Source organism: Capra hircus, chromosome 17, assembly GCF_001704415.2.
Source record: "Capra hircus breed San Clemente chromosome 17, ASM170441v1, whole genome shotgun sequence".
NCBI classification, from domain to species: domain Eukaryota; kingdom Metazoa; phylum Chordata; class Mammalia; order Artiodactyla; family Bovidae; genus Capra; species Capra hircus.
In genome coordinates, this window is record NC_030824.1 from 29,119,299 (window position 1) to 29,145,670 (window position 26,372).

The following is a 26,372-nucleotide window of genomic DNA, read 5'->3' on the forward strand; positions in this document are numbered from 1 at the left end:
CCAGCTCAGGGAGATAGTGAAGGACAGAGAAGCCTGGTGTGCTGCAGTCTATGGAGTTGCAAACAGTCAGACGTGACTTATCCACTTAACACAAGGGGGACAACAGAAAATAATAGAACTGTATCACCATAACTACCATTTAATAGAAAAATCTATAGTCATTTTCTAAAATCTAGATGCATATTGGATTTATCTTCGAATTTTTTGAAAAATACAAATTTCCTGGTATTCTTTCTTTTCTCCAAAGCTCCAGATGTGTTTCCAGTGAGCAGCTGTGTTTAAAAACAACTGGACTATATTATGATCTTTTATTTTATCTAGCTTGTTTCATTTTTTCTATTTCATATTCAGTGCTGCTCTTTCATTTAGTTTATGTTTTCCAATTTCATTATTGTTCTTTCTCAAGCCTTTATTATGCATAATAAAAAGCTTTTGTATACATATATATAAATAAATAGTATATATATAATATATATTTTTATGAATTTCTGAATTTTTGCCTGCCTAAAAAATTTGTGATATTTTGATTCCACTGTTTGACTTAGTATGAATAGAATGCTAGATTTCTAATTTATATTCACTCAGAAATTCATTATAGTTCCATTTTGTTTTGGCATCTAGTATTACTGCTAAAAGTCTAGAAAATTTACCTTAGTGTTTTTAAAAAAAAAATTTGAATGAGGCTTGAAACTTGTAATCCAATTCTGAGACTATAAAGAAATACTATGGTGCAAAAAAACACAAAAAAACAAGAAATTAATATGTACTACAGTATTATTGATTAAAGTATATATCTTATTCAAATTTCACAAAATTTTATACTAGTGTCCATTATTTTTTTTCATACCTTATCCAAGACTCTACATTGCATTTAATTGCATTAAGTAGCCTCAGTTGCCTGCAACAAACTCTGGTAAATTCTCTTTTCATTTTTATTCTTTGTAAATATTTCCTAATTTTCTTTGTAATGGCTTCTTAGATATACCTATCATTTAAAAATGGACATTTATTTTCCAAATTCATGGGATTTTTTTAAGTATCTTTGATATTAATTTCTCCTTTAAATACTTTTTTCTCTGCAATCACCTTCTGTGTTTTTTCATTCTAACTTTTTTGAGGCTTTCAATGTTTAAGTCAAAGCATCTTTTGGTAAATATCACATTGTACTTGAAAATATGTGGGTTGTTTTCACAAATCTTTTGATATTGACTTCAAACATAATTCCATAGTGATAAAAAAGAGACTCTGTATGATTTCAATATCTTTAGACCATGATATTTTTACACCTTGTTTTATGTCCCTGGATATGTTCCAGAGTATCCTGGTTTATAATCTATGGGAACTTGAGTAGAATATGTATCCTACTGTTATGTTAAAATTGTATAAATCTTAATTATGCTGAATTGGTTCATAGTGCTTTTCAGGTCTACTGTATCTTTCTACTTCTCTGCATATTCATTCTATGAATTTTTGAGAGTTTGATATTCAAATTCCACCTAAAAGTCTTAATTTATCTACTCAAAAAATAATTGTAATATACAATAGAATTATATGTAACCTTGTTATGAATTTTCAAGTCTCCTGTAAATAAGTTATCACACTTCAACAATTTAAAAATTAAAAAAAGAGAGATCTAAAAAAAAAGCAAAAAGAAAGAAAAAAAAAACTCACCTCTTTCCTTAAAACTCTCAAATGGTTCTGCTTTCCTGTAGGATAAGGTGTATATTTCTTACAATGGTCTGGTGTATTCTTATTACTCCTTGCCTTTCACTTCCTATCCTGTGAACAATGCATTGTGTCTAATATCTGGATCACGCTAATGCTTTTCCTGATGGGACTGCATTTAAATGAAGTGTTCTTGGGGTCAAGTAAGGTTGCAACACAGGAGACTCACTGTGGCTTGTCTGTCTCAGGGTTTAGCACAGAGGAAGCAACAAAAATGAAAGGGATCTTTTGAGTCTCCTAGGATGTAAATACAGAAAATATGGCTAATATTTGTAATGACTTTAAATGGAGCATAATCTATAAAAATATTGAATCACTACACTGCGCACCAGAAACCAATATCATATTGTAAATCATTGATTAAAAAAAAAAAAAGTTGCTGTAGAAGGATCAGGCTTCTGACTTAGCACACAAATACAGGTAGCCAAAACCCTCCCTGCAGACTGGGGAAGCTTGGGGCACCTCTTCTGCTTTCTCCCTGCAGTCCTCTCTAAGTTGCCCCAGATTTTATGGCTGCTGCCCAAGGGATGTGTCCCAGGATCACCAGCTCTGATAGCTAACAAGGCTTGAATTCATAAAGAAGGAGTTCTTAATGGTTGTAGGAGCACCCTCTCCATTCTGTTGTGGCAGTACACCACAGTCCAGTACAGAGGGTGCAGGAAAAACACACATCTTTAAGTTTACCCCTGGAAGGAGCTTAACCATTAACTACCCCAGCTGCTGAGAGAGGACCCACTTTCCAAGCAGCCTGCATCTGTAGGTGCAGAATATGATTCGCCAATTTGGGCCACTGACATGTTCTCAACTACTGAAACAAGAATGAAGATGGTGGCTTGGACAATTAGGAAGGTTTCAGAGACAATCAGGAGCTTAGGCCAGTCTGACTGACAAGGATTATCTTCCACCCCGGACCACTCTATCAAGACTGGGAGAGGTGGCCATTTTATCTAATGTGCAGAGAACAACACACAGAGCCAAGGAAAATGAAGAAACAGAGTAACACATTCTAAACAAAGTACAAGATAAATCTCCAGAAAACAGATCTTATTGAAATGTAGATACACAAGTTACTCGATAGAGAGTTCAAGATAGTGGTCATAAAGATTGAATCATGAAGAAATATAGGGTCTGAGCATACCAATTACCAGTAAAACGATTGAATTAGTAAACAAAAACCTCCAACAAAAAAAGCACAAAATATTATGGTTTCTCTGGTGAATTCTACCAAATATTTAAAGAAGAATTAATACCAGTCTTTCTCAAAAACTTCCAAAAGTCCGAAAAGGAAAGATCTCTTCCAACCTCATTTGATGAGGCCCTAATCATTTGGAGAAGGAAATGGCAACCCACTCCAGTATTCTAGCCTAGAGAATCCTGTGGACAGAGGAGCCTGGAGGGCTGCTGTCCATAGGGTCGCACAGAGTCGGACACAACTGAAGTGACATAGCATGCATGCAATCATTTGCTTATTTGAATGAAGTCTGGAAATTTCCTGTGGAAGGCTTCTTTTCTGTCCATCTTTTACCCATTGTGTCAAGTTCATTATCTAGACTCTTCCCAACCCAGGGATTGAACCCAGCTCTCCTGCATTATAGATGGATTCTTTACCATCTGAGCCACCAGGAAAGCCCAAGAATACTGCAGTGGATAGCCTATCCCTTCTCCAGCAGATCTTCCTGTCCCAGGAATCGAACCAGGGTCTACTGCATTGCAGGCAGATTCTTTACCAACCGAGCTATCATGGAAGACATTATCTAGAATATCCTTGTCATATTTAGTTTGTTAAATTAATTAATTAATTGAAACACTTTTCCAATTTCTGCTACAGGATCATTTGTGGGTTAAATTAATTGAAATCCATATAATCAGAGCCCCAAGGAAATTAAAATGAAAACTTCACTTATTCATTCAATTTTTGGACTTTATTCTAAGTTCATTTTACAAAAAATACACAAAAGTTTGACTTCAGATATGTGTTTTGAATCATGCAGTTGATCTTATTCAATCAGTGATTTAAAAGTGTGTCGCAAAGAAAAGAATAATCAATACTGTCTCAATCTGAATAGCTTTTTTTACTAGCATTATTCATTATCTTAATTAAAGAACTGAAACTCCCCAGAATGAATATCTCTATTTCCAATCCTGAGTGATTAAAATCCTCATGTTTTCCCTTCTGTTTTATAATTTTTCTGTCTCAGTCAATAATGTCTCATGTTTGGGACCTAGGTTCATTCTGTAGGATCTGCTACCCTTGCTATCTTTTGCTGAAAGGAGCATGGAGCCACTTTCCTTTTTAATGCTGAGTTGCATCCGAGCCTTTCAAATAGCCTTCCCAGTTCCAGAGGATCAATAGGAAGGCAGGAAACTTCTTGTCACTTCATTGCTTGGAACCATGATGCTGACATTTATAATCCAATTTTGATAAGGAATTCAGCTAAAATTTGATCTGCCAGTCATTTCAAAGTTGTTACCCTCACACCCCACCCAACCCCTCCACAATGATTTTCCTAAATGCTTTTTCATTATGGAACACAAATTAAAACTACACAAAATTCATAAGCGTATATAAAATCTTAACCATTTCAAAGCAGATTTTAAAAGAAAATAATTGCATCTTATACTGAAGAAAAGACTGAGTAAAATAGAAATGAAAATGCTATGTATAATATTGATTTCTAGCCTTAATGCTAAGATTATATTTAAACATACACAAAAAACAGCAATAGTGAAAGCGATCAAACACACAAACTAATGCTAGAATGGTTAAATTTTTATTTCTTCCATTTTTACTGTTATTTATCCTTGTTTCATAACAATGCTTGCATTTTAGATAATTACCAAAATTGAACAGCAGAGGGCAGAGAATAGCAAACTGTGTCTTTGAGCACACTATTCTATTCAATTTTAGTCTCAGTAGTTTTGAAATTTTCAAATTTGATTTTACTACTGATCAATATGAGATATATTCTTGAAACAGGAAGTTTCTAAGTATTAAAAATAAATTACAGCATTTTTCATTTATTTGCATAACCACTTCCTTCAGCCGATTTAAATTTATTTCATAGTATTCTGTGCCTGAAAAATGCTATATGATAAATACTATCGTGAATTTGAAAAAGTTCATTAATTATAATACAAGCACAACAATGCCAATGCTGCAAGAGATGTATCTGTCTATATTTGATGTGAAAGGTACATGCCTTGTGAAAAACAGTAACAAAGTAATAGTTGAATTACAAGTAATGCCTACTAAATTATTTATATTTTATATATAAATTATAGTTGGTCACTAAACACTAATATTTCCTTGAGATCTTACATATTATTTACTAGGAAAAATGTTTCTATGATTCAGCAAATTCTTATTTTATATTATTTATTTTTATAGATTGTAATTCAGTCAATTCTGGGTTCACCTTTGTCCTTGACTTTGAAATAGATTACGATAAAAATAGCTTTTGAAGCGACCTCTTTAAAAAAAAAATTAATTTACATTGACCCATTCTTTAAACATGACCAATTCTCCACATTTAACCTTCTCTCTCTCTCTTCTTTCATTATTAGTTACTTAAAAACTGAATGAAGAAAAATGATGGCTAAAAAATTTTCTATTTTGCTATGAGTTGTTATTCACTCTTGTATAATAAAGAGCTCAAATAGAGAATAATGCAAATCATTTTTGTGCCTTATATCACTACTAGTGATTGAATAGATCAGATGTATTTAATTATCCTTTATACTGTTAATATGGATATATATTTATGTATGTCTTCCTTACTATTTTCATTCTTAATTTAAAAAAAAAAATAAAGGAATTTTAACTCACAACACCTGTCTCATATACAAAGAAGTGTATATTAATGGACTAAAGTAAATTCTTGGTGATAGAATTGAGTGGTATTTTTACCTGCAGTATAAAATCTTATTAATAGGTTATGGATTCTTTTACTTCCTGGCCTAGGAATATATACAGATAATCAAAAAGAGGGAAAGACTATGACTTGGAATTCCAGAATTCCATGATTAGAGAGCCATAGAGTCCACTTTGCTCATCTTTCTCATTTTAAAAGTTGAGGCCCAAAGTGATTAAGGGGAAGTATAACATGCCACAGTCAACGAGGAGGCTATACTAGTGATATTATTGTGACAATTGCATGGGAAAGCAGACTAACTCTTGGCATTCTGAAATATTACTAGGCTACTCCTTCTGTGATGTGGGATCCAATCTCCTGCCTCCTGGAACAGTCTCTTGTACTCAACCATCCTTTATTGCTTTGTTTAAACCACTAAAGCCATAAACTCAGTGAGGAATTTCTGCCAAAGCAGGTCCCAGGCGTCGGCTTGGCAGGCTGGGCAAGTCACAGCCCGGTGGAGCAGTGTAAAAATGGGATTTCCATGCAAAGAGTTCCAAAGAGTCAACCTTGATCTTCTGCTATGCGGTTTTGACCTTTATAGACAGAATTTTAGGTTTTCCTTGGATCCTGCTACGTCCCATTTAGCTAAAGTTCACACTTTTGGAGCACTTCTTCATCAGTGTTTTGTTTGCTTTCCTGCGGGTCAGGTGAGGTGGGTGGCAGAGTTTCCCTATTGCTAGGTGGGATTTACAGGCTATAGAAGATAAAAAATAAGCATTGCTTGCATCCTAAGACAGCAGGCCCTGGTGAGAGAACGCTTCACCGCCAACAGCAATTAGCAGTTTGGCTTTTGCACGGCAGCCGGAAGTGGGCTTTGCTGCATTTGGTCCAGGCTGGAGCATCTATCTCCGCTGCAGTGGCCGCGGAGGCAGAAAGGTAGCGCGGCACCGAGTGGGGCGCTGTCCGCGGTGCTGAAAGGCAGATCACTGGTGGGCGCGACAGCTCGCGAGACCCGAGGTCTCTCCCGGGGGGCAGAGGCGGCCGGGCTCGGAGCCTCGCTGCCAGCCCTGCGCGCGGGAGACGCCGGGGCGCGGGGGTGGGCGGGGGAGGGGCGCGCCAGCCGCCCCCCGCGCCTCGCGCACGCGCGCCGGGCCCGCCTGCCGGTCTGTGACTCGCGTGTGTCCGTGTGTGTATGTGTGTGTGCGCGCGCGCGGGTGTGAGAGAGGGGAGAGGGAGAAGCGCGCGAGGGTGAGTGTGTGAGCGCATGGGAGGGTGCTGAGTGTTCCGAGGCGCTGGGACCACAGCGGCAGCCTGCTGGAAACTGCATCTAGCCGGTCCTCCGGACTTCGGAGCAGGCGCGGGGCGCAGGGCGGCAGCCACCCGCAGGACCTGGAAATAGGGATTCTTCTGCCTCCACTTCTGGTTTTTAGCAGCTTGGTGCTAAATTGCTGTCTCAAAATGCAGAGGATCTAATTTGCCCAGGAAAACGGCCAAAGAAGGAAGAGGAGGAAAAGGAAAAAAAAAAAAAGAAAGGGTATTTTGTGGATGCTCTACTTTTCTTGGAAATGCAAAAGATTATGCATATATCTGTCCTCCTTTCTCCTGTTTTGTGGGGACTGATTTTTGGTGTCTCTTCTAACAGCATACAGATAGGTAGGTACCCTTTGTGCTCTGCTTTTGAATTGTGCATAATTTGGTGGTAATCTTTGTTCACGATGGACAAATTAATTCATGTCATGTAGAGTTATGTCATACCTTGACTGCATTCCAGATTTAAACTGCCTAAAATATACATGTTTTTCTTAGGATAAAGCAAAGGCAAAAGACTGTGTCTCTGACACAACAGAGGGAAAGGTCTCTTTTCGAACCCCCAAATTTTATTCATTTCGCCTTAACAACATTTTCCCGTTTGTTCAGAATCTCTAGGGGTCTGAATGCACAGCTTGTGATCACTAGGGAAGGAGAACGTTTCTGGCCACCCACCTGACCCTCGAGCTCCTTCGTGTCTTGATCCCCTCCGTGTCTGGTCTATACCCTTTGGATATCCACCCCAGCTCCCCTGTTGCCCGGGTCCAGGGATGTGTTTATTCGTCCTATTAACGTTAACCAGGGACTCCTGGGCAGTCCCCCGCTAGCGGGTTCCTCTCCTCCTCTCGGGCACTGACACTGTCCTCCTTGCTTGGTGTTTGTTCCTTGCAGGGGGGCTGTTTCCCAGGGGCGCCGATCAGGAATACAGTGCATTTCGTGTAGGGATGGTTCAGTTTTCCACTTCGGAGTTCAGACTGACACCCCACATCGACAATTTGGAGGTAGCCAACAGCTTCGCAGTCACCAACGCTTGTGAGTAATGAATATTCATGCCCTTTTGGGCGCCGCACGCGGAAAGCGGGCTGGTGTGTGTGTGTGTTTCTGCGTGTCAGTGTGCGGGTGTAGTGACTGCACACGCGCGTGCGTGTGACGGCGTCGGGAGAAAGTGGCTGCGTTCTCGGGGACCCCCGCTGGCTGAGAGTTGGGGGCTGAAAAGGAAGCGAGAATTAGGGGAGAGTGTGCGCACTAGGGAGGGGGGTGGGTGTTGAGATCGAAGGGGCTTCCTTAGGTTCCGGGGGTCTTGGCTTGGCTGGAGTCTTCAAAAGAAGCCCCCTTCCCCTGCTGGCCTGGTGGCACCCCGCGCGAGGGGAACACGCGGTGCCCCAGGGCGCGCCGTCGGGCTGCGGGGTAGATCCCCCGGCCCCGGGGTGAAATCGGCAGGCCTCCCTCCGGGTCACTGCGTGAACCCCGCGAGCCTGTATTCTGCCCCGAGACGGGACAAGTTGTCACACTGGTCCCATAGTCGGCTTGGGGTCGTTACATAAGGCCCACCGAGGGGTGCAGCGAGGCTGACGCAGGCCGGGGAACCCGTACAGTCCTTCCTCGCTGCCCTGGGAGCCGCAGCCTGAGTCCCGGGGCGATCGTGTGCCGGGCACCGTGGGCCCTCGCGGGCCGGGGGCTTTGTTCTCAAGTCGCGGGGCTCCCACAGAGGATGCGGGAGGAAAAGGACTTGAAAGAGGTGGCATGCGCCGAGTTTGGAATCTGGAGAAGTAGCCAGCCGATCAGCCATTTTAGTCTTCGCAGCCATCCTGTTAGTCCCAGCGCGGCGTGCAGTACTTGGGGACCCGCCGTGAAGCTACATCCAGGCTTCAAAGTAATAGGATTCAAGCAATTAAGTCTCCGCACGGTTCAGTGGAAAGACCGCTTGGCCCGGGTCCAGGCGCGGCCACCCCCGATCGGACGTGGGCGGTTCGGCTACCGCCGGACCCCCTGCCCTCTGCCGGCAGCTGCTATCCTGCCCTGGCGACTAGGTTGGGGCGACTGCTTTCTGACTTGATGTTCTTGGTGTTTATTTCAGAGTTGACTGTTTCGCGGGGGGATTTGCAGATGGTTCACCTCCCACTCTGGCTTCCCTGTAAAGGACTGAGCGGAAAATTACCACCGAAAAATCCCAACTGCAGTGTCCCCACGTTAGACAAACAACTGGTTATCATCCCACGTCCCCATGTTGAGCTTTAATCGTATTCCATGGGTTAGCTTGATTGTAGTATCAGGAACACCCTCAGCTCGTTTTGAAACTGCCATCAGCCAAATGAATGAAGGAATGAAACAACTGTCTGATAGAACAGGGGTCATTATTATGGAGCTGTTTGATGCTTAGAATTCAACTGTTTATGAAAGCATATTTAAGATTTCAGCACTGTATATATTTTTTCACATGTTGATTCCAGGAGAGAAAAGGAACTGGGCATGATGGGAAGGAAGTGGGAGGAAGAGAGACTCAGACTTTAGTAAATTTTCAGTTAAAAAAAATCTTCCTAAAAGAATGTAAGAATATCTTAAAAAATTTTAGCATGTAGATACACAAAGAAACCAGCTGTAGTTTAATTTTTGAAGTCCTTTATAATTTGACCTATTTATCTACCAGAATTAGATTATTCATTTGAATTGATACCAGGTCTCCAGTTTTTTTCCCCCTCTGAATTGTGAGTTTAGACACAATTGGTCTAAAGATACAACTGTTTGTAATTGTATATTAATGTGAAAATGCTGTGGAAAGTAATGAACCTAACTCAAGACTAGGATTATTGGGAGGATTTAGGTTTTAAAAACTAGGTGAAAAGAATCGATATCTCTATGTTTTGAAAACGGTCAATGATGTAGAAGTTCATTCATTGGTGAGAATTATGCCAGGGCCTGGCTGAGAGCAGAGGAGTTAGGTCCACTGAAGGAAATGAGTATTTCCTCATTCCAAATGCTGAATGACTATGTTGGGGCTTGTAAAGACTAAAGATTATGGTCAGTTAAGGTTAAGTGACTAGTTTAGGTCCTCAATCTCAATATTTTTGAATAATTTATTTAATGTAAATTTTATTGAAATAAGATACACAGGCAGAAAATATACACATATTAAACACAGATATAAATACATAAAGTTCCACAGAATGGATACATCCATGTAATAAGAGACAGATTTCATTAGAAAAACAGAGACAAAATTTAATTTGCTTGACAATTCTAAACCATCCAAGTGAGTGGAGTGAAAGTCACTCAGTTGTCAGACTCTACGAACTCATGGACTATACAGTCCATGGAATTCTCCAGGCCAGACTACTGGAGTGGGTAGCCTTTCCCTTCTCCAAGGGATCTTCCCAACCCAGGGATCGAACCCAGGTCTCCTGCATTGCAGGTGGATTCTTTACCAGCTGAGCCACAAGGAAAGCCCAATTCTAAGAAAATGGGCAAATCAAATCTTCATTTTACATGGATATTTTGTGTTTCTCAGAAAATAAAGCTGAAATAAAAGATTGCATGTCTCCATGTCGCAAAGTTACTCCTGCATGGATTACTCAATGACACTAAAATAATGACAGTGAGGATCTGAATGTATTTTCAAGTTTCTGGCATGGGAATTCAGAACCATGGCCTCTGCAACTCCTGTGCTATAAGCAATCTTACTGATTGCTGAATAGAACTAGTTACAGAAGAAAAAATTCTATCACTCACTGAATAGAATTTTCAGGAGTTGACATTAACTCATCTACTCGGCACCTAAAATTTCTGTGGCTCAATTTTTTCATTCCTTTAGGAATTTTACAATACAGAGTTTGCAAAATGAAATGGAGTGTTTGTATCCTTCTTTTCTTCTTTTTAAACTAAAAGTAATAGAGAATGTAAAATTATTTTATTTCTTTTCAGAGGGAGAGATGCTAACATATAAAATGCACTCACAAAGTGAGCAGTCCAGAAATGAGTGGAAATCTCTGATACCGAATTTATTAAAGATGAGTCTTGATCACTTAAATCCTGCTCAAGGCATTTTCTCCAATGCTTAGCCTTTGTTTCCTTGGCTCCTCAATCAGGGGAATCCTTGATTCTTTCCTTTATGAAGTGGAAGCAGCAGCGTCAAACATGCAGGTAGCGGAAACCAACCTGACTTTCTCCCACTTCCTACAGAAATCTAAGGAATTCTACTTCATAATTCTACCATTAAAATATGTATCATCAGTCAGCGTTCATAAATTAGCTTGCCCTTCCTCTGAGTTAAAACATAAAAATCCCATAGGGTAAATTTAACCCTAGGTATAGTATATAAATTTAATGCATTAAGAAAGTAAATTTGTGAATCTTAACAATGTAATTGTAAAATAGCAAAGACTTTAGTTTGCTAATTTAATTGTATTCCTGAGATGGAAAGGCTGCCTTGGGAATGCTGAGACGGACATGGCAGGATCCACTGAATGGGTTAAGGTTTTGCAAATGAAATAAAGTCATTACATTCTGAACCCAGTAAATGCTGTGCAGGCTCTGAACTCCCTCCCACGCCCTCTTTCACAGTCACAGTGGGATAATTCAAGTACCTACTTGTTCCCATTTGTTTCCATGGTACCTGAGGAAATAAAGACAGATTTTCAGTTTTTTGCCTTCTCCTTTTTCTGCCTCCCTCCCCATTTCCTTTCTTCCTTCTTTCTTCTTAGAGAGCCTACTAAGGTTTTATTTTTCTTCCCCCTCAAGCCTGCTTCAACGTAAGACTTCAACATGAGAAAGTCCATGAAACCAGAAAAATAAGTAACTTAGCATCCGATGTTCAACAGTTAAATCAGTGATGGGCCTCAAGAATTCTTTCCTTGCTCGCTCCTTTCCTTCTTCTCACCTCCCGCTTCAGCTTCAGTGTTTGTTGAGTACCTTCTAGTCATCAGAGAATAAATGAATGCTATTCCTATAGCAACTCATTTTCCCCTAACCTTTCCCCTTAATTCTCTTTCCTATAGTTTTCAAATCCTTATGGGCCTGGAGGCCTTCCCTGTACACTGCCACTGGGTCTTGTCTAAGCAGTTTGGTCTGAGGATGTGATGATATTCTAATAGTTTTTCTACAAAATCAATTTATTACAGTCAATATTTTTATGAAAATAATAGATGTGATATGCACATATTGTGGAGAAGGCAATGGCACCTCACTCCAGTACTCTTGCCTGGAAAATCCCATGGACAGAGGAGCCTGGTGGGCTGCAGTCCATGGGGTCGCTGAGCTGGACACAACTGAGCGACTTCACTTTCACTTTTCACTTTCATGCACTGGAGAAGGAAATGGCAACCCACTCCAGTGTTCTTGCCTGGAGAATCCCAGGGACTGGAGAGCCTGGTGGGCTGCCGTCTATGGGGTCGCACAGAGTCGGACATGACTTACTGACTTAGTAGCAGCAGCACATATTGTATATAGGTTAACAAAATCAACAAGTTTTAGGAAATAATAAACATTTTTACATTCTAAAAAGTTTTGATAAACTTTAATGTTGTGCTTATTATTAAAACTTGGTTTAAATAAAATTGTCTAAAAGAGTTATGAACATATTTGATCACATAGGGCTTTGGAATTAAAATTATTAAATGTCTTCTTCAAAATTGTTCCTATTTTTTAATGAATGACTAATAGCTATTAATCTATTTAAAATAATTTAATACTTTGATATTTCAATTTCATGAAAAATAAATTGTAAAAATATTAAATTTAAAGAAATAGCAGATAAAAATCTGCTTTTTCTCTAAGCCAGTAGATGGAGATGTTGGAGAAAACATAGTTCTTTCGTAAAACTGTTGCGCACACTGAATACCCTTTGAAACATTGTAAACACATTTATTTAGAGAAATTGAAAAACTATGTATAAGTGGCATCTGTTTTAGAAAAATTCATTTAACATGAGGTATTTGAAAAGTAACTCCTACTGCCTTTTATTTTTGATTTTATTTTTTAAATAGATTATCTTAAATATCCTTGTGAATTTGATTCATAAAGAAATTCAGGAATAGCATTGATTATATACTCTTGGAAGAAAGAATTCTAAAAGTATGTTTTTTGGCTTTTTAACCTTGATTCTTCAGGTGTAATCTATTTATCTATTTATTTTATTGAGTATATTTATTTTATTGAAGTGTAATTAATTTGCAGTGTTGTGTTAGTTTTATATGTGCATGCATGCATGCTAAGTTGCTTCACTTTTGTCTGACTCTTTGCAACCCCATGGACTATAGCCCCGCAGGCTCCTCTGTCCATGGCATTCTCCAGGTGAGAATACAGGAGTGGGGTTCCATGTCCTTCTCCAGAGTTTCATATGTACAGTAAAGTAATTCAGATAAATATATGTATGTGTCCTTTTCCAGATTATTTTCCCTTATAGGTTATAAAATAATAACCTATATAATATAAAATATTGGTTTTATATTAAAACCAATTATATAGATTAAAATAACCTATATAATATAAAATATTCATTATAGTTCCCTGTACAATACAGTAAATCCTTCAGGTATTATTTTAAGGTGTATTTCTTATCATTGCATTTTAGTCATGAATTATTGAGACGTATATCTGTGTTCATCACATTGATGCTTGCTAAATTTGTTACGCTTTGCATGAATTTTTCTGTGTGTGTGTGTGTAATTATATTGTAATTATGGATTGTGAGTAGCTATAGTTTGGGTAGGCTATCATGTTTTATTATTCTATCAAGATAATTACCAAAGCCTAGAGTTATGTATTTTAATGTATGCAAAAATTTTCATACAACCAGAATCAACTTGGATACTCTTAAGCAATCATAAGAATTTGTAGTGTACCAGACGCAATACCTTATAACCTGAGGTTAAATCTTTGATTAAAATCAATTGGAGGTTACGAAGAATAAAATAGCTCTTTAAATGTAAGAATAATTAATTTGTTGTTGGATTTTTTTTTTTTTTTGTAGTTAAGTTTTCAAACTCCAAGTATCACAAGAGAATTTTAGGAAAATCAGACATTATATTCAACAGAATTTTAAAAAATGGCATTGGTTGAAATACTCAGTTTAAGATATGAGAAACTGAGTATTTAACTAAAAATGAGTATATGAAACTATAGGAATTTAGTAGTAATCGGAATTTACTCTTATACTATTATTGCTTTTTGAGGTCTTGCAGACTTCCGCATACTGACTTGAGAAGTCTGGGGCTTTTCCCTTTCATATCAAGCCTTTATAGTGAAGGGGTCGTTGCACCTTGACATTAAGACAGTAGAATGCTGATTCATGTCAGAGCCTGTATCTTCTTGGAATTTCTTCCAAAAACCACCTTTCAAGCTTCCTGGAGCCCTGACCATTTTTGGGAAGGCAGTAGAAGACCGGTTGTTTCCTGGTTATTCTATCAGGTGTTGCTGTATGGTTGACTTTTCAAAGAGTGCACTTTTTTTTCCCCCCTCTTCCTCTGTTCTTCTTTTCCCTTTTAAAAAGTCAGCGAAAGTGCTTAATCTGCACAGCAGATGCTACTACAAGGAAGTAAACTTAAATTGAAATGTTTTTTATTTTTTTAAGTAAGCAGAGGATATATTACAAAGAGCTAAAATCTTGTATTAATAGTAGATTTAAACGTTTTATTGGGATGCTATTGGCCAGTGGGTAAATGTATTTCCTTTCTTCTTTAATTGAGTTCTACTGAAGATTCCCCAAACAAAATTGAAATACCAGATTTTTTTTTATTATGCCAATTTTCATTCAGAATTTCTGAGATTTTCTCTAATGATCTGAACAACTCATTGCCAAATGTCTTAAATGACTATGCCTCTTCAATAGGATAGGAAAAATCATTGTTGAATTAAAATCTACCCACAATTTCTTTCTCAAATCTCAAAATCACCCATAATTTAAAATTTTTCTAGCAATAAAAATATTTTTCAAAAAAGATTTCACTAATTTTGGAGAAAAATGAATCTGCTTCTTACAGTGGTGTTTGTTAGTAGTCTAAAACCTGTTATTTTTGGTTACTATTCAAAGTATCTTGTCATTTTTTATTATTACAATTCATAGAAACATTTAAAATTAACATGGAGAATGAAAATATGCCTTTCTTAAAGTCAGGGTCATGCCACTGTTGGCTTTGTATGCGTCATGATTTTTAATCTATTAAACAGACTTCATATAGCAGAATTTCTTGGTATAGAATTATATTTATTAAATTCAAAATATTGCTATTACTCTACATTTGGATTTTATAAGAAACAATTTCTTTGGTATCTGCTTCCAGTCTTATTCAGATAGAGCTGTGATGCATTTTTCATTTTCATCTACAGGTTAGATATGTTCAAAGTTATTTTTTCCCCTACAACTACATCACTCTGTGTTAAAATGCTTTGCTGAAAGATGGGATGATGCAGAAGCCATGTTGCAGTGGTTAACATACAGGACTCTATTCTCAGTACTCTGAGGGCTGTGGGAGTGTCGGTTGTCCATTTTTGTTTGAATTTTCGCAAAACATGACTGTACACGTTTCCTTGAATAGCCACAAAATTATCTTAGTCTCCCCCTCCATCCCCATCCCCAGGATATTATATACCATGATTTTCTGTTAATTCTTTTAGAGTGCCTGCATTCTAGTGTGTCTATAATACTTTGAATAGGGCATCATATTTCTACTGAGCTATTTACCCTTTGTGTAAAATTAATTTCAAACTATAACTACTGTGATATTCACTTACTTTATGCTACTCTAATTCTTACACTCTGATTGAAATTCAGTGAACCTCAGAATGTGCAATTCAATGCAAATATTTTTAGTCTAATCTTTATAAATACAAAGTGATACTGATGGAAATGATAGAAATATATTTGTATAATCTGAGTATACCTATGCTTATTATGAAATCAGAATAAATGTTACCTAATTCTTCATCCCTTTGGCAGAATATCAGTCATATCTAACTTCAGCATAAAATTGACTGAAACTCATGTTACATAATTTAAGAAAAGGTTTTTTCAGACAGTAAAGCTTTTGCAGCTTATACTAAGGTTTTGCATTAAAATACTATTCTCTTTCAGAATTAGTATTCATTTTCCAATTTCCCTTGCATTAGCATTTGGTCCACTGCAGTAAGACTATGTCAGCCATGTGATTATATATTTTTTATTACTTACACAAGAATAAAAAGATAGGTTGAGCATTTTGAAATAATTATTTTTTTCCAAAAGGGAAAAAAAAATATTTTTCTTCATTGTAGATTGAAATTGAAAATTTTCTTTAAGTGTAGTGATGGTGCCATGGACAAACAGGGAAATCTTCGAGAGGCAGCGTAACTTGGTGTGTAGTAGGCAAACGAGTAGGAATTTGGAACTGAAATTTTTTTTTTTTTTTCTTTTCATTCTCTCTTGGTTTAAGCTTCTTCTTTACCTGGTGTTTGCTTTAGTTTGCCTGTCTGCAGTCAGGCTTCTACACTACCACTGAGCTAGTACAAAACAATGAATTCTTATCATAATATTACTTTTGATGGATACAATTGGCTGCTGCTGCTTCTGCTGCTAAGTCGCTTCAGTCATATCCAACCCTGTGCGACCCCATAGACGGCAGCCCAGTAGGCTCCCCCATCCCTGCTTCCGGAGGGAGACAAGAAAGAAAAGAAGCATTCTGGATCTTTTATAGGCAAAAACACCACTTTCAGGCACTTTATTATTCAGGGCTGGTAAAAAAAAAAAAAAAGTGATTCTTGTTAATCATGAGGTACTAAAACACTGTAGCTAAAATACGTAATGTGGAAGAAATATACTACTAGAATTTGAATTTATGAGTTATAATAAACTATACCTCCTATATGGGGTTCTTGAGACATTATAGGAACACATCAACTGATGGGGTTTATTTGCAGAACACAGAAAAGTTTGTCTTTTTGATTGTATTCTGGTGGTGATTTATTGTTCTTTAACATCTGGATAATAGTTTTAACAATCCTCAGTATATATTAAAATGTGTCAACATGTCTTACAAGAATATTTAACAAAATTAATGATACTTCTCGAACAATATGTAAGTTTTAGTCATTAAGGTTAATTATGCAAAAAATCATTAAAGCACAGTTTGGGGCTGAAATGCAGGACATAATGAGCAGTTTCAATTTGAAGAATAAGGATGATCAGGAAAGGGGAAATCGAGTTTTATCGACATACTGGGAAATATTGTCATCTACATTTTAGTGGCACTCATTTGGAGTATTTTAAAGATATTCTTTAAAGGCTTCATGTAAGTTATTTGTTAGGAATTGCAGATTTTAAGGGATTGTCTGTTTTCAATAATCCAGCTACCACAGAAGTAGCTCTTTCAATTCTCAAGTGGGAGAGGGGCTTCTCTTTAAAATAAAACAGTCTCTCTTCCTCACAAGAATTTAGCAAAGAAAGTCCTGGAAATGCCAATCTCCAGGAGGGGTAGGAAGTGTGTGTTTGCTAGTTTTTCTTGGAAAACACAGTTCAATTTAGAACGTGAGTTTTAAATTTATTTATGTCTTATCCTTTGTTTGGGAGGGATTGAAAAATTTCAATCTTGTTTTTAGTTTATGTGTGAAATGGAGATATTGAACTTTATGATTTCCAAGCACTTTACTATTTGTAGCTTTATTTGTTTTATCAGTTGTTGTTGTTGTTGTTTTAGTTTTTACTGGTTTGCAATGTTATTACTAATTTTCATGTGGAGAGGAAATCTTAGGAACAGAGGCAAGAATTCAGAGGAAGTATCAAGAGTTTCAGTTTTTTCCTTTATCTCTTAGAACACAGCCAGGTCAAAATCATCATCTTAATGATAAATGTGTAAGTGCTTTGTGTATGAAAATAAAAGACATTGATTCTTTGTAGTTTGCAGCCATGGTATTGTAAGACACAAAGTAGCATTAGTCAAATCTGAACTTGGAATGAAATTCTGATCTTGCTCTTAGGTGTGTGACACTGGACAAGTTTAATGCAGTCTAAGTCTGTTTCCACCGTTGTAAAAAGGAATCATATGTTATAGGACTATTTTGAAAATAGAGAATAGGCATAAAAGACTATGTGTTTGGTGCATCTAAGTGCATTGTAATTAGTGGACTTTATTACTTTCTGGTTTAGATAAACACTTTTTGAGGACAGAAGAAAATGCATTTCTAGTTTCTTGCTGGAATCTTCTGTTTCTTGTACACCAGGGCAGGCCTGTTTGGTGACAAAGGAGAAACCAACGAAGCAAACCACATAAGTCACTTAAGGATATGTTTAATGCATTGAAGAGGAGAATGGTTTTCAAAAGCTGAGATGCTGAAACGTGAGCAGTATCACATCTTTTCTTTGGTCACATGCCACTTCCATGAAGATGTTCAATAATGTGGAGCTCTTTCATTCCCGGTGAATCTCGCAGCACATAATTAAGATACGTCCACACATTGTCTAACTGCACATTTTAGATTCCTCATGGTTTATTTCACCTAATTAATCAAATTATATCTATTTAAATGAAAAGCAGATGAGAGAATACAAGCTTTAGAACCAGGGTTTGAATAGGATTTGTAGCTTTGTGACATAAAACATGTTTTATTTTCTCTTTGTGGAATAAGGCTGTTTCCTCATCACGTAGATGTCATTATTGGGGGTTTAAATGAGAAAATCAGTGCCTTGATTAGTTTGTCATAAGTGATCCCAATATGCGCTTCTTTCCTGTATCTCAGCCCTTTACAGTGAATGGAAGAGTGTGCTCAGATCAGTGGAGGAGAATAACATAGAGATCATTGCCTTCAGAGAGCTTATGTATTTGGTAACTTTACATTTACATATAACTTTTATCTTTTCAAAACACTTTCACAGCTGTTTGGTCTTCACTGTAGCTCTCTGCAGTTTATAGGATAAATGAAATTATTATTATATTCATTTCCAGATGAGAAAGCAAATTTAAGTGAGTTATTTCTAACCTGCTTTAAATTTGTGGGGAACTTCTTTTACTTTTTTATTTTTGCATATGTGCCTATTTGATTTTAACTTACTATTTTCACTTTTAACTATAGAAAAACATAAAAGCACATACCACCACGTTTAAAAAAAATAGTTGCTTAGTATTCTCTTTCTAAAGTATCCTTGCTTTGGTCATTTCGACTTTTTCCCATTATTTTTCATTCCTACAGATATTGCTCTGGCGATCATTCTTTCATACTTTTACCTCTGTTTGTGGATACGTATCTGTGGGGAAATTCCTGGAAATATAAGTGCTGGGTACATTTGAAGTTTTGCTGGGCATTGCTTGCCAGGAAAGGTTGTGCCCATTCAAGAGAGCTGAGCTGAGCTTCTGTGAACCTCCCACTTGAGGAGGACAGGTTTCCTGTGCCCCTGACATTGTGCTGCTCCTCTTGTCTGTTGCATCCACTCTAGTGGTCGAACCTTCTTGCTTAGCTGCTGAACTGGAATTAATCAGAGGCAAGATCTTGGCCAGGTTTTAGAAATTCAGCTGCAGGCATCAAGTGGAAGAACTCAAGACTCTGCCTGGAATGCCCACCCTCGGTCCTCATTAGACCAACTGGCTGGATGACTACTTTGGCCCAGCTCTGGGGGAACTTCTTTTAGAAAAAAATGTATTATTTTAACATCTACTGTGTGGTTGTCTCTGTTATGGATATTGAGAATCTAAAGAAGGTGAAGTTGTAAGTTTACACTGTAATTGCTGAAAAAAATGTTTAAAAATGCACTGGGCATTATTATGCAAAACAGGTGTACATACTGTTTTATTGAAACAGAGAAATCCAATTCTGAAAAGTAAGAAAATTGGTAAACATGGTAATGCTCTGCTGAAAATCTTGACCTTCTTCAAGAAAGAAGTAGAATGGAATTGGGTAAGAGCATGGTTTCTGAAATCAAAAGACAGAATTCAAGTCTAACTTCTAACTCCCATCTTGTAAGGTAAAGCAATGAAAACCACATTACTTAGCATTTATAAAATTTTCTATCCTTTCTAACAACTTTGGAATAATAATGGTATCTATAAGTAAAGTTTAATAATGAAAATTACACATAGGCGTCTGATTTTATAATTTAAATATGTATGCTTACTAAATCATAGCCTTAAAATGTATTTTGAAGAAAACCAAATTCAATGACAAAATAATTGGAAGAATGGAGACCTGCTTCCCTTCTTCTTTTCTTCTTTCTTTCGTCCCACTTTCTTTCTTGCAGGATTTAGAATATTAATATTTCTTCACAAATCAATAAACAATCAATAAGAAAGAGTAAATACGTCTGCTGCAGCCTGAGTCAGAGTTTTTCCAATGTCGGATGGCAGTGTAGCCAGTTTATTAAAATAAGCAGATTGGGTGTGATATGATGGCTCCAAAATTTACCAGCTGTGTGACTTTGTAAGTGTCATGTAACTTTCTAATTTTCTTTCTTCCCCTGTAAAAGGGAGGTTATTATAATACCTGCCTCCTAATGAAATTGTCAGATTCAGAGGGTAATCACTGCCCTATATAACACAGAGATTGATGCTGCTAATTTCACTGATTTCCAGTCCCCTGAGTGCACATTAATTATATACACTTAGCTCCATGCTTGTAGATTCATGGAAGGGAAGTAGCTACGGAGATCTAATAGAGCTTGCTGTGTAATTTTCAAATTAATGAGCTTCTTTAATACAACCATTTGAGCTAATAGTGGAGACTAGAGCTTTATTGTTTTCGTTTTTAGAATACTAATAAATACGCACAAATAAGAATGATGGTGGTTGTTCTCCATGATGAGGATGACATCAGACCTGGGACTGGCTCTTCCTGTTGTGGCTTCTTCCCTGTGGATCAGTCCTCTGCCTCTTAATGCTGGTCGAGAGGCCCTTTCACACTTTCCCAGGAAGTTCCTGCCTCAGTGTGAATAAGGGAGGCTATTTGCCTGTTCCTTGTCTGTCAGAAAGGTCTTGAAATTGAAAATTTTTCAAATAGTTTCTTGTCCAGAGATTACTTTCTTTGGAGAATGGAAAAAGAGTTTTTGAGGAGATGTAATCACTAAGGGTTTTTCCTGTGGTCATGTATGGATGTGAGAGTTGGACTGTGAAGAAGGCTGAGTGCCGAAGAATTGATGCTTTTGAACTGTGGTGTTAGAGAAGACTCATGAGAGTCCCTTGGACTGCAAGGAGGTCCAACCAGTCCATTTTGAAGGAGACCAGCCCTGGGATTTCTTTGGAAGGAATGATGCTAAAGCTGAAACTCCAGTACTTTGGCCACCTCATGAGAAGAGTTGACTCATTGGAAAAGACTCTGATGCAGGGAGAGATTGGGGGCAGGGGGAGAAGGGGACGACTGAGGATGAGATGGCTGGATGGCATCACTGACTCGATAGATGTGACTCTGAGTGAACTCCGGGAGTTGGTGATGGACAGGGAGGCCTGGCGTGCTGCGATTCATGGGGTCGCAGAGTCGGACACGACTGAGCGACTGAACTGAACTGAATCAGTAAGGAAGTCCCATGAATGAGTTAAATATTTTCCTCGTTTATAAACCATTCACTCCCTTACTCTGCATTGACTTTCTTTATTCTGAGCCTTCCTCGTGTTGCAGAAAACAGCAACATGGAGACTCTTACATATAGGGTGGTAAGGACTTAGGTCAAAATTTCTCTTTTAAAGCAAAGGCATGTGTTTATAAGATATGTTGTATTGGTGACTTTGGATTTGGGCCTGAAGTGGGAAACATTGGGGAAAAAGTCAAATGCTTGTCTTCAGGATGCTTCCATCCCCGTTGCTTGCATGTATCAAAATCCATCGCAGGATTCTCTTTTTTTACCGTTTCTCAAACTTCAGTAGATACCTGTTTAACGCCAGTCTTCTAGGTCATGTCTCAGGTAACAAAGAACAGGATAAGTTTCCATTTTGGAAATTATTCATGGATGCAGAATTATTTTTATGGCAAAGGTAGAAGCAATTAATCCAGTAGAAAATCTACATGATTTTCTTATTATTTTAGCATGTGAAGAATAGTCATTGTTTCCAGGTCATTTGTAAATATTGTTCTATAACTTGGAACTATATTTGAATCAAAGTGTCGTAAAGAGCAGAAATGGTAATTGTAAAAATTATGAAGAAAACGTAAAAGAGATGAACACTAAAAAGCCATTGTCTTGCACACTGATTTAGACTATGTTGCTGAAAATGGGGTGATTAAATGAGGAGTTGGTGATATTAATGGTGGTGTGCATTTCAGATCTTTTAAAAGCAATTTTAATTTTTGAATCATGTTTGGAGATGATAATTTATATTTTATTTTGCAAGTTTTTTCCCTTTTTGGCTTCTCTGCTACATGTTCTTCAATTTAGTTTGAAACATCTTGGAGACACTTACACCTTGCTAGTTCTCTTGTAACTATACACATAACTATTAAGAGCTTGAAAATTTCAAGTGGCAAAATCTTGAATATCTGAAAAATATGATTTGGGTTTAACATAGAGAAAAAAGTATATAAAAGGATTAAAATATTTGTTGGCAATTCCTTTTAGGTATCATGGGTGATTTAAAACTTATAACCTGCAAAAATGACAATTTAGATTCTAAAGGTTTATGTTTTGAAATTTAAACATTATGAAGTAACTCATGGTAATCTTTAAACTTTACAAAAGGGGTATAACAATTGCTGTCTATGTCTCTTCTCCTCTAATTCCCCTTCTCTCAGATAATGATCATCAGTGGTTTACAGAAATGCTAGCATCATAAACACAATGTTCTTTCTGTATCTTGCTAATTTCCTATTTAACATAAATTGGAGACCTCTTTTATCTGCAGTTTCCTCCTTCTTTAGGGTTCCCACATGGTATTCTACTGTTATTTATTCTGTCATTTATTGATAACTTTCTAACTTTTCCTGACTGTATTAATAATATGTGCAGATGGGTTTGCAGAATTAATTTCTATGAGTGGTATATCTCAGTCAAAGAATGTTTGCGTTTAAAATTTTGCTGAATATTCAAAAAGATACATGATGTACATCCTACCTAAAGCATAGGAGTGTGCCTACTCTCATCTGCTCTCAAGAGTAGTGTACAATGTTGACCTTGTTTAGGCTTTGCTATTGTTATTTCACTGCTTAAATTTATAGCAATAAGTTTTGACTGAAGTTAAATATTTCTCACCACATTATTTGCCTTTCTGTATATAAGTGTGTGTGTGTGCTTGCGCTCAGACTCTTTGCCCATGTTTCTCTTGGGTCGTGGCTCTATTTATTATTTAGCGATACGATATCTGTTAAAATAATATGTACTTGTCACAAGTTGTCACCATCTTACCCAGTTTTTTAAATTGAAGTATAGTTGATATACAATGTTGTGCTAGTTTCTGCTATAGAGCAGAATGACTCAGTTATATATGCATTCTTTTTCATATTCTTTATTCTTTCATATTCATTATGGTTTAATCATGGGATACTGAATATAGTTCCCTGTATAGTAGGACCTTGTTGTTTATCCATCCTGTATATAATAGTTTGCATCTGATAATCTCAAATCTCAACCTATTCCTCCCCACCTCCTTCCCCCTTGACAACCACAAGTCTGTTCTTTATGTCATTTTTCTTTTAATCTGTTTATGATTTTTTAAATCATATTCTTAGATTTCCTGTAGTCAAATTTAGAGATTTTTTATTTTATTGCTTTAGGATTTTTGTGCCTTGCTCAGAAAGCCTTTTCCCATTCAAGGTGCTTTAAAGAAAAAGAACTGCTATTCCTTTTATTTAATACCCATCCTATTTTGGTTTCAAGATTGAAAATGAATGTTTCATCTGGATTTATTTGGTATAAATACTAAAACAGGTATACAGCTTCTTTCATAAATTTAGCCAAATTTCACAGCCTATAAACAATCTAATTTCCTCCCTGCTTGATTTGAAATGCCATCAGAAATTCTAAACTGTTCCTCAGGAATTTAAAGACAAACAAGGAACTTATACAGAAAACAAAATAAATAATATTAAAACTCTATTACAGGCAAGAGAACGTAATTTCTATAAGGTACTTGTTTCCTGAGTAATGCTGTCTCTATAAATTGTGCTTCTGTGTCATTGTGGTCTCATATCAACAAAAAGGATGTCAGACTGAAGGTTCACTGAGCCCAGAGGGATAAATAGAGGACTGTGTTATGCTTTTGGCTTGCATTACAGTACTAATATCACTTAAATGGACTGCTGGTTTGTGTATTTCTTAACCTATGTCAAGGCTTGAATAATGGGTTATGATTATTACTTGGTTTTTGAATGTCACTTTGAAGACAACTTAGTGTAAAATTCAAGGGTTCACAAATAAAATATTAAAACTAGAGACTGCAATGCAATAAAGGTAAAGGAATTCAGATGCTCATGGTTTTATTAACTAATATATAGTTGCAGCTTCAGTTTGTCTTAAAAACTAGTTATGTGGTCTCTCTAAAGCCAGTATCAAGCAACTTAATTTAAGGTATAAATCTGATTTAAACTGAAACACTAGATACAATACTAAACTGTTACTTTCATCAATAAATAATTTCAGTTTGCCTTAAGGTGTATGACGTGCACTGTGTATTTTTGTCCAAACATCAGGGAATTTGTACATCTTTTCATGATAACTTTTTGTGGAACTCTGAACTTAATGTGGCCTTGAAGTGCCTTTCCATAATTATTAAAATGGAAGGATTCTGACTTTCAAAACAGTTTCATAAAACGTATTTTATTAAGTTTCTTTAGGATTCTACTCATTTGTTTATATTTATAATACCCTTTATCGAATAGAAAAATATTACCTGGGTGAAAATGTAGAAAAAAAATTTGCATCAGCAGAACCACAGTGTTCATTTTTTTTATGCTAATACTTTAAACAAACTGAATATTTTGCAAACATTGACTTGAGCTTCCCTGGTGGCTCAGACGGTAAAGCGTCTGCCTGCAATGTGGGAGACCCGGGTTCAATTCCTGGGTCAGGAAGATCCCCTGGAGAAGGAAGTGGCAATCCACTCCAGCACTCTTGCCTGGAAAATCCCATGGACGGAGGAGCCTGATAGGCTACAGTCCATGGGGTCGCAAAGAGTCGGACACGGCTGAGCAAGTTCACTCATCTCATACTATTCCTAAAGGCAGAGGAAAGTAAGAAAAAGCCATCTGATGCCAGGATACTAAAGATGCTGATGCACCATGAAGGGTGTCCATAATGCAGTTCTAGTCTTATAGTTGAGCAGGACCAAGGTATGCTAAGCAGACAGATTTTTCTAAAAGATTCCATGGAACACAGACCCTCTTCTCTTTTAAGGGATGACTTCTGCTTTTCTTGGTGTTTTTGTTTGTTTGACTTAACACTTGCGTCTAAGTGGATAATAACTTTTTTGTTTTGATTTAAGAACCTCAATGTTTGGTTTACTTTCCCATTTAATTTTCTTGATGGTGGTGGTTTAGTCACTAAGTCATGTCTGACTATTGTGACCTCTTGGACTGTAGCTGGTCAGGCTCCTCTATCCATAGGATTTTCCAGGCAAGAATACCAGAGTAGGTAGCCATTTCCTCCTCCAGGGGATCTTCCTGACTCAGGGACCGAACCCAGGTCCTCCTGCACTGCAGGCAGATTCTTTACCGACTGAGCTCCCAGGGAAGCCCTTAATTTTCTTTGGCACATTCAAATTTCGAAGCACTCTATAACCATATTTGTCTTGTTTCCATTCACTTTTCTTTATCTCTAAGTTTTTTTTCAAATTGCTTGTGCATCATAATGTTTCTCAGGTGAATTTAAATCTTCCTCCAAAATTAATATAAAACCTTTATGAGGTTCTGAGTAGACAGTTCTTCTAATTCTAAAAGTACTTGTTCAGATGGAAAACACAAAAGAAAATAAAAATCAGCATTCATTTTACTCAAGGAATAATCATTTGTTAATATTTACCCTTATTCTTTTGTACTTAATGTCATGCCCAGATCTTTTTGATGGCAGTAAAGCCATGTGTAAACTTGATTCTCATGGCTTTGTAATATTGATCTGTAGCTTAATTAGTCAGGTCCTATTTTTACAGATTTTTTTGTATCCTTCTTTTATCCATATATTCCTGCAAATGAAAATCATCTATGTATGTATTTTCCCTCATTTCTGATGATTGAAGTATTATTACTGGATAAAAGGCCATCAAGCATTTAGTTAAGTATTTCTGAGTAACACAAAGGAAATCCACACCAATTTATAAGCCTATCAACAGTCTATGCAAAGCGTAATCTCTCAGCATCATTGCTATTTTTAAGCGTTTTTATATATTTCATCACTAAAAGATCCTTCTTGTTATATAAAACATATTTCATATTAATTACTCATTTATGTTTCTTTTTTCAAAACAATCTTATACCCAATTTTCATTGCCATCTTGATATTCTTTCCCATTGAATGGTATGAGTTATTTATTCAAGATCAATATGGCAGGGGAGTAAGGGGTTGTTAGGCAGTTGTCTAGCCAACAGTTTAATTATCTGGCTAGGACAAGGACCAGGCCA

At 37.0% G+C, this 26,372-nt stretch overlaps 1 protein-coding gene across 4 annotated transcripts in view; it reads left to right on the plus strand.

Moving 5' to 3' along the window:
• Nucleotides 6,763–26,372, plus strand: part of GRIA2 (glutamate ionotropic receptor AMPA type subunit 2) — a 197,896-nt gene continuing 178,286 nt past the window's right edge. For 2 of the 4 annotated variants that reach the window (XM_018061479.1, XM_018061478.1), the window contains exons 1-2: nt 6,763–7,232; nt 7,779–7,919. In XM_018061479.1, the coding sequence (XP_017916968.1) occupies nt 7,145–7,232; nt 7,779–7,919 (229 nt within the window). In that variant the 5' untranslated portion in view covers nt 6,763–7,144. The remainder of the gene's footprint in view (nt 7,233–7,778; nt 7,920–26,372) is intronic. The other 2 variants (XM_018061477.1, XM_013970552.2) reach the window with 2 other exon arrangements.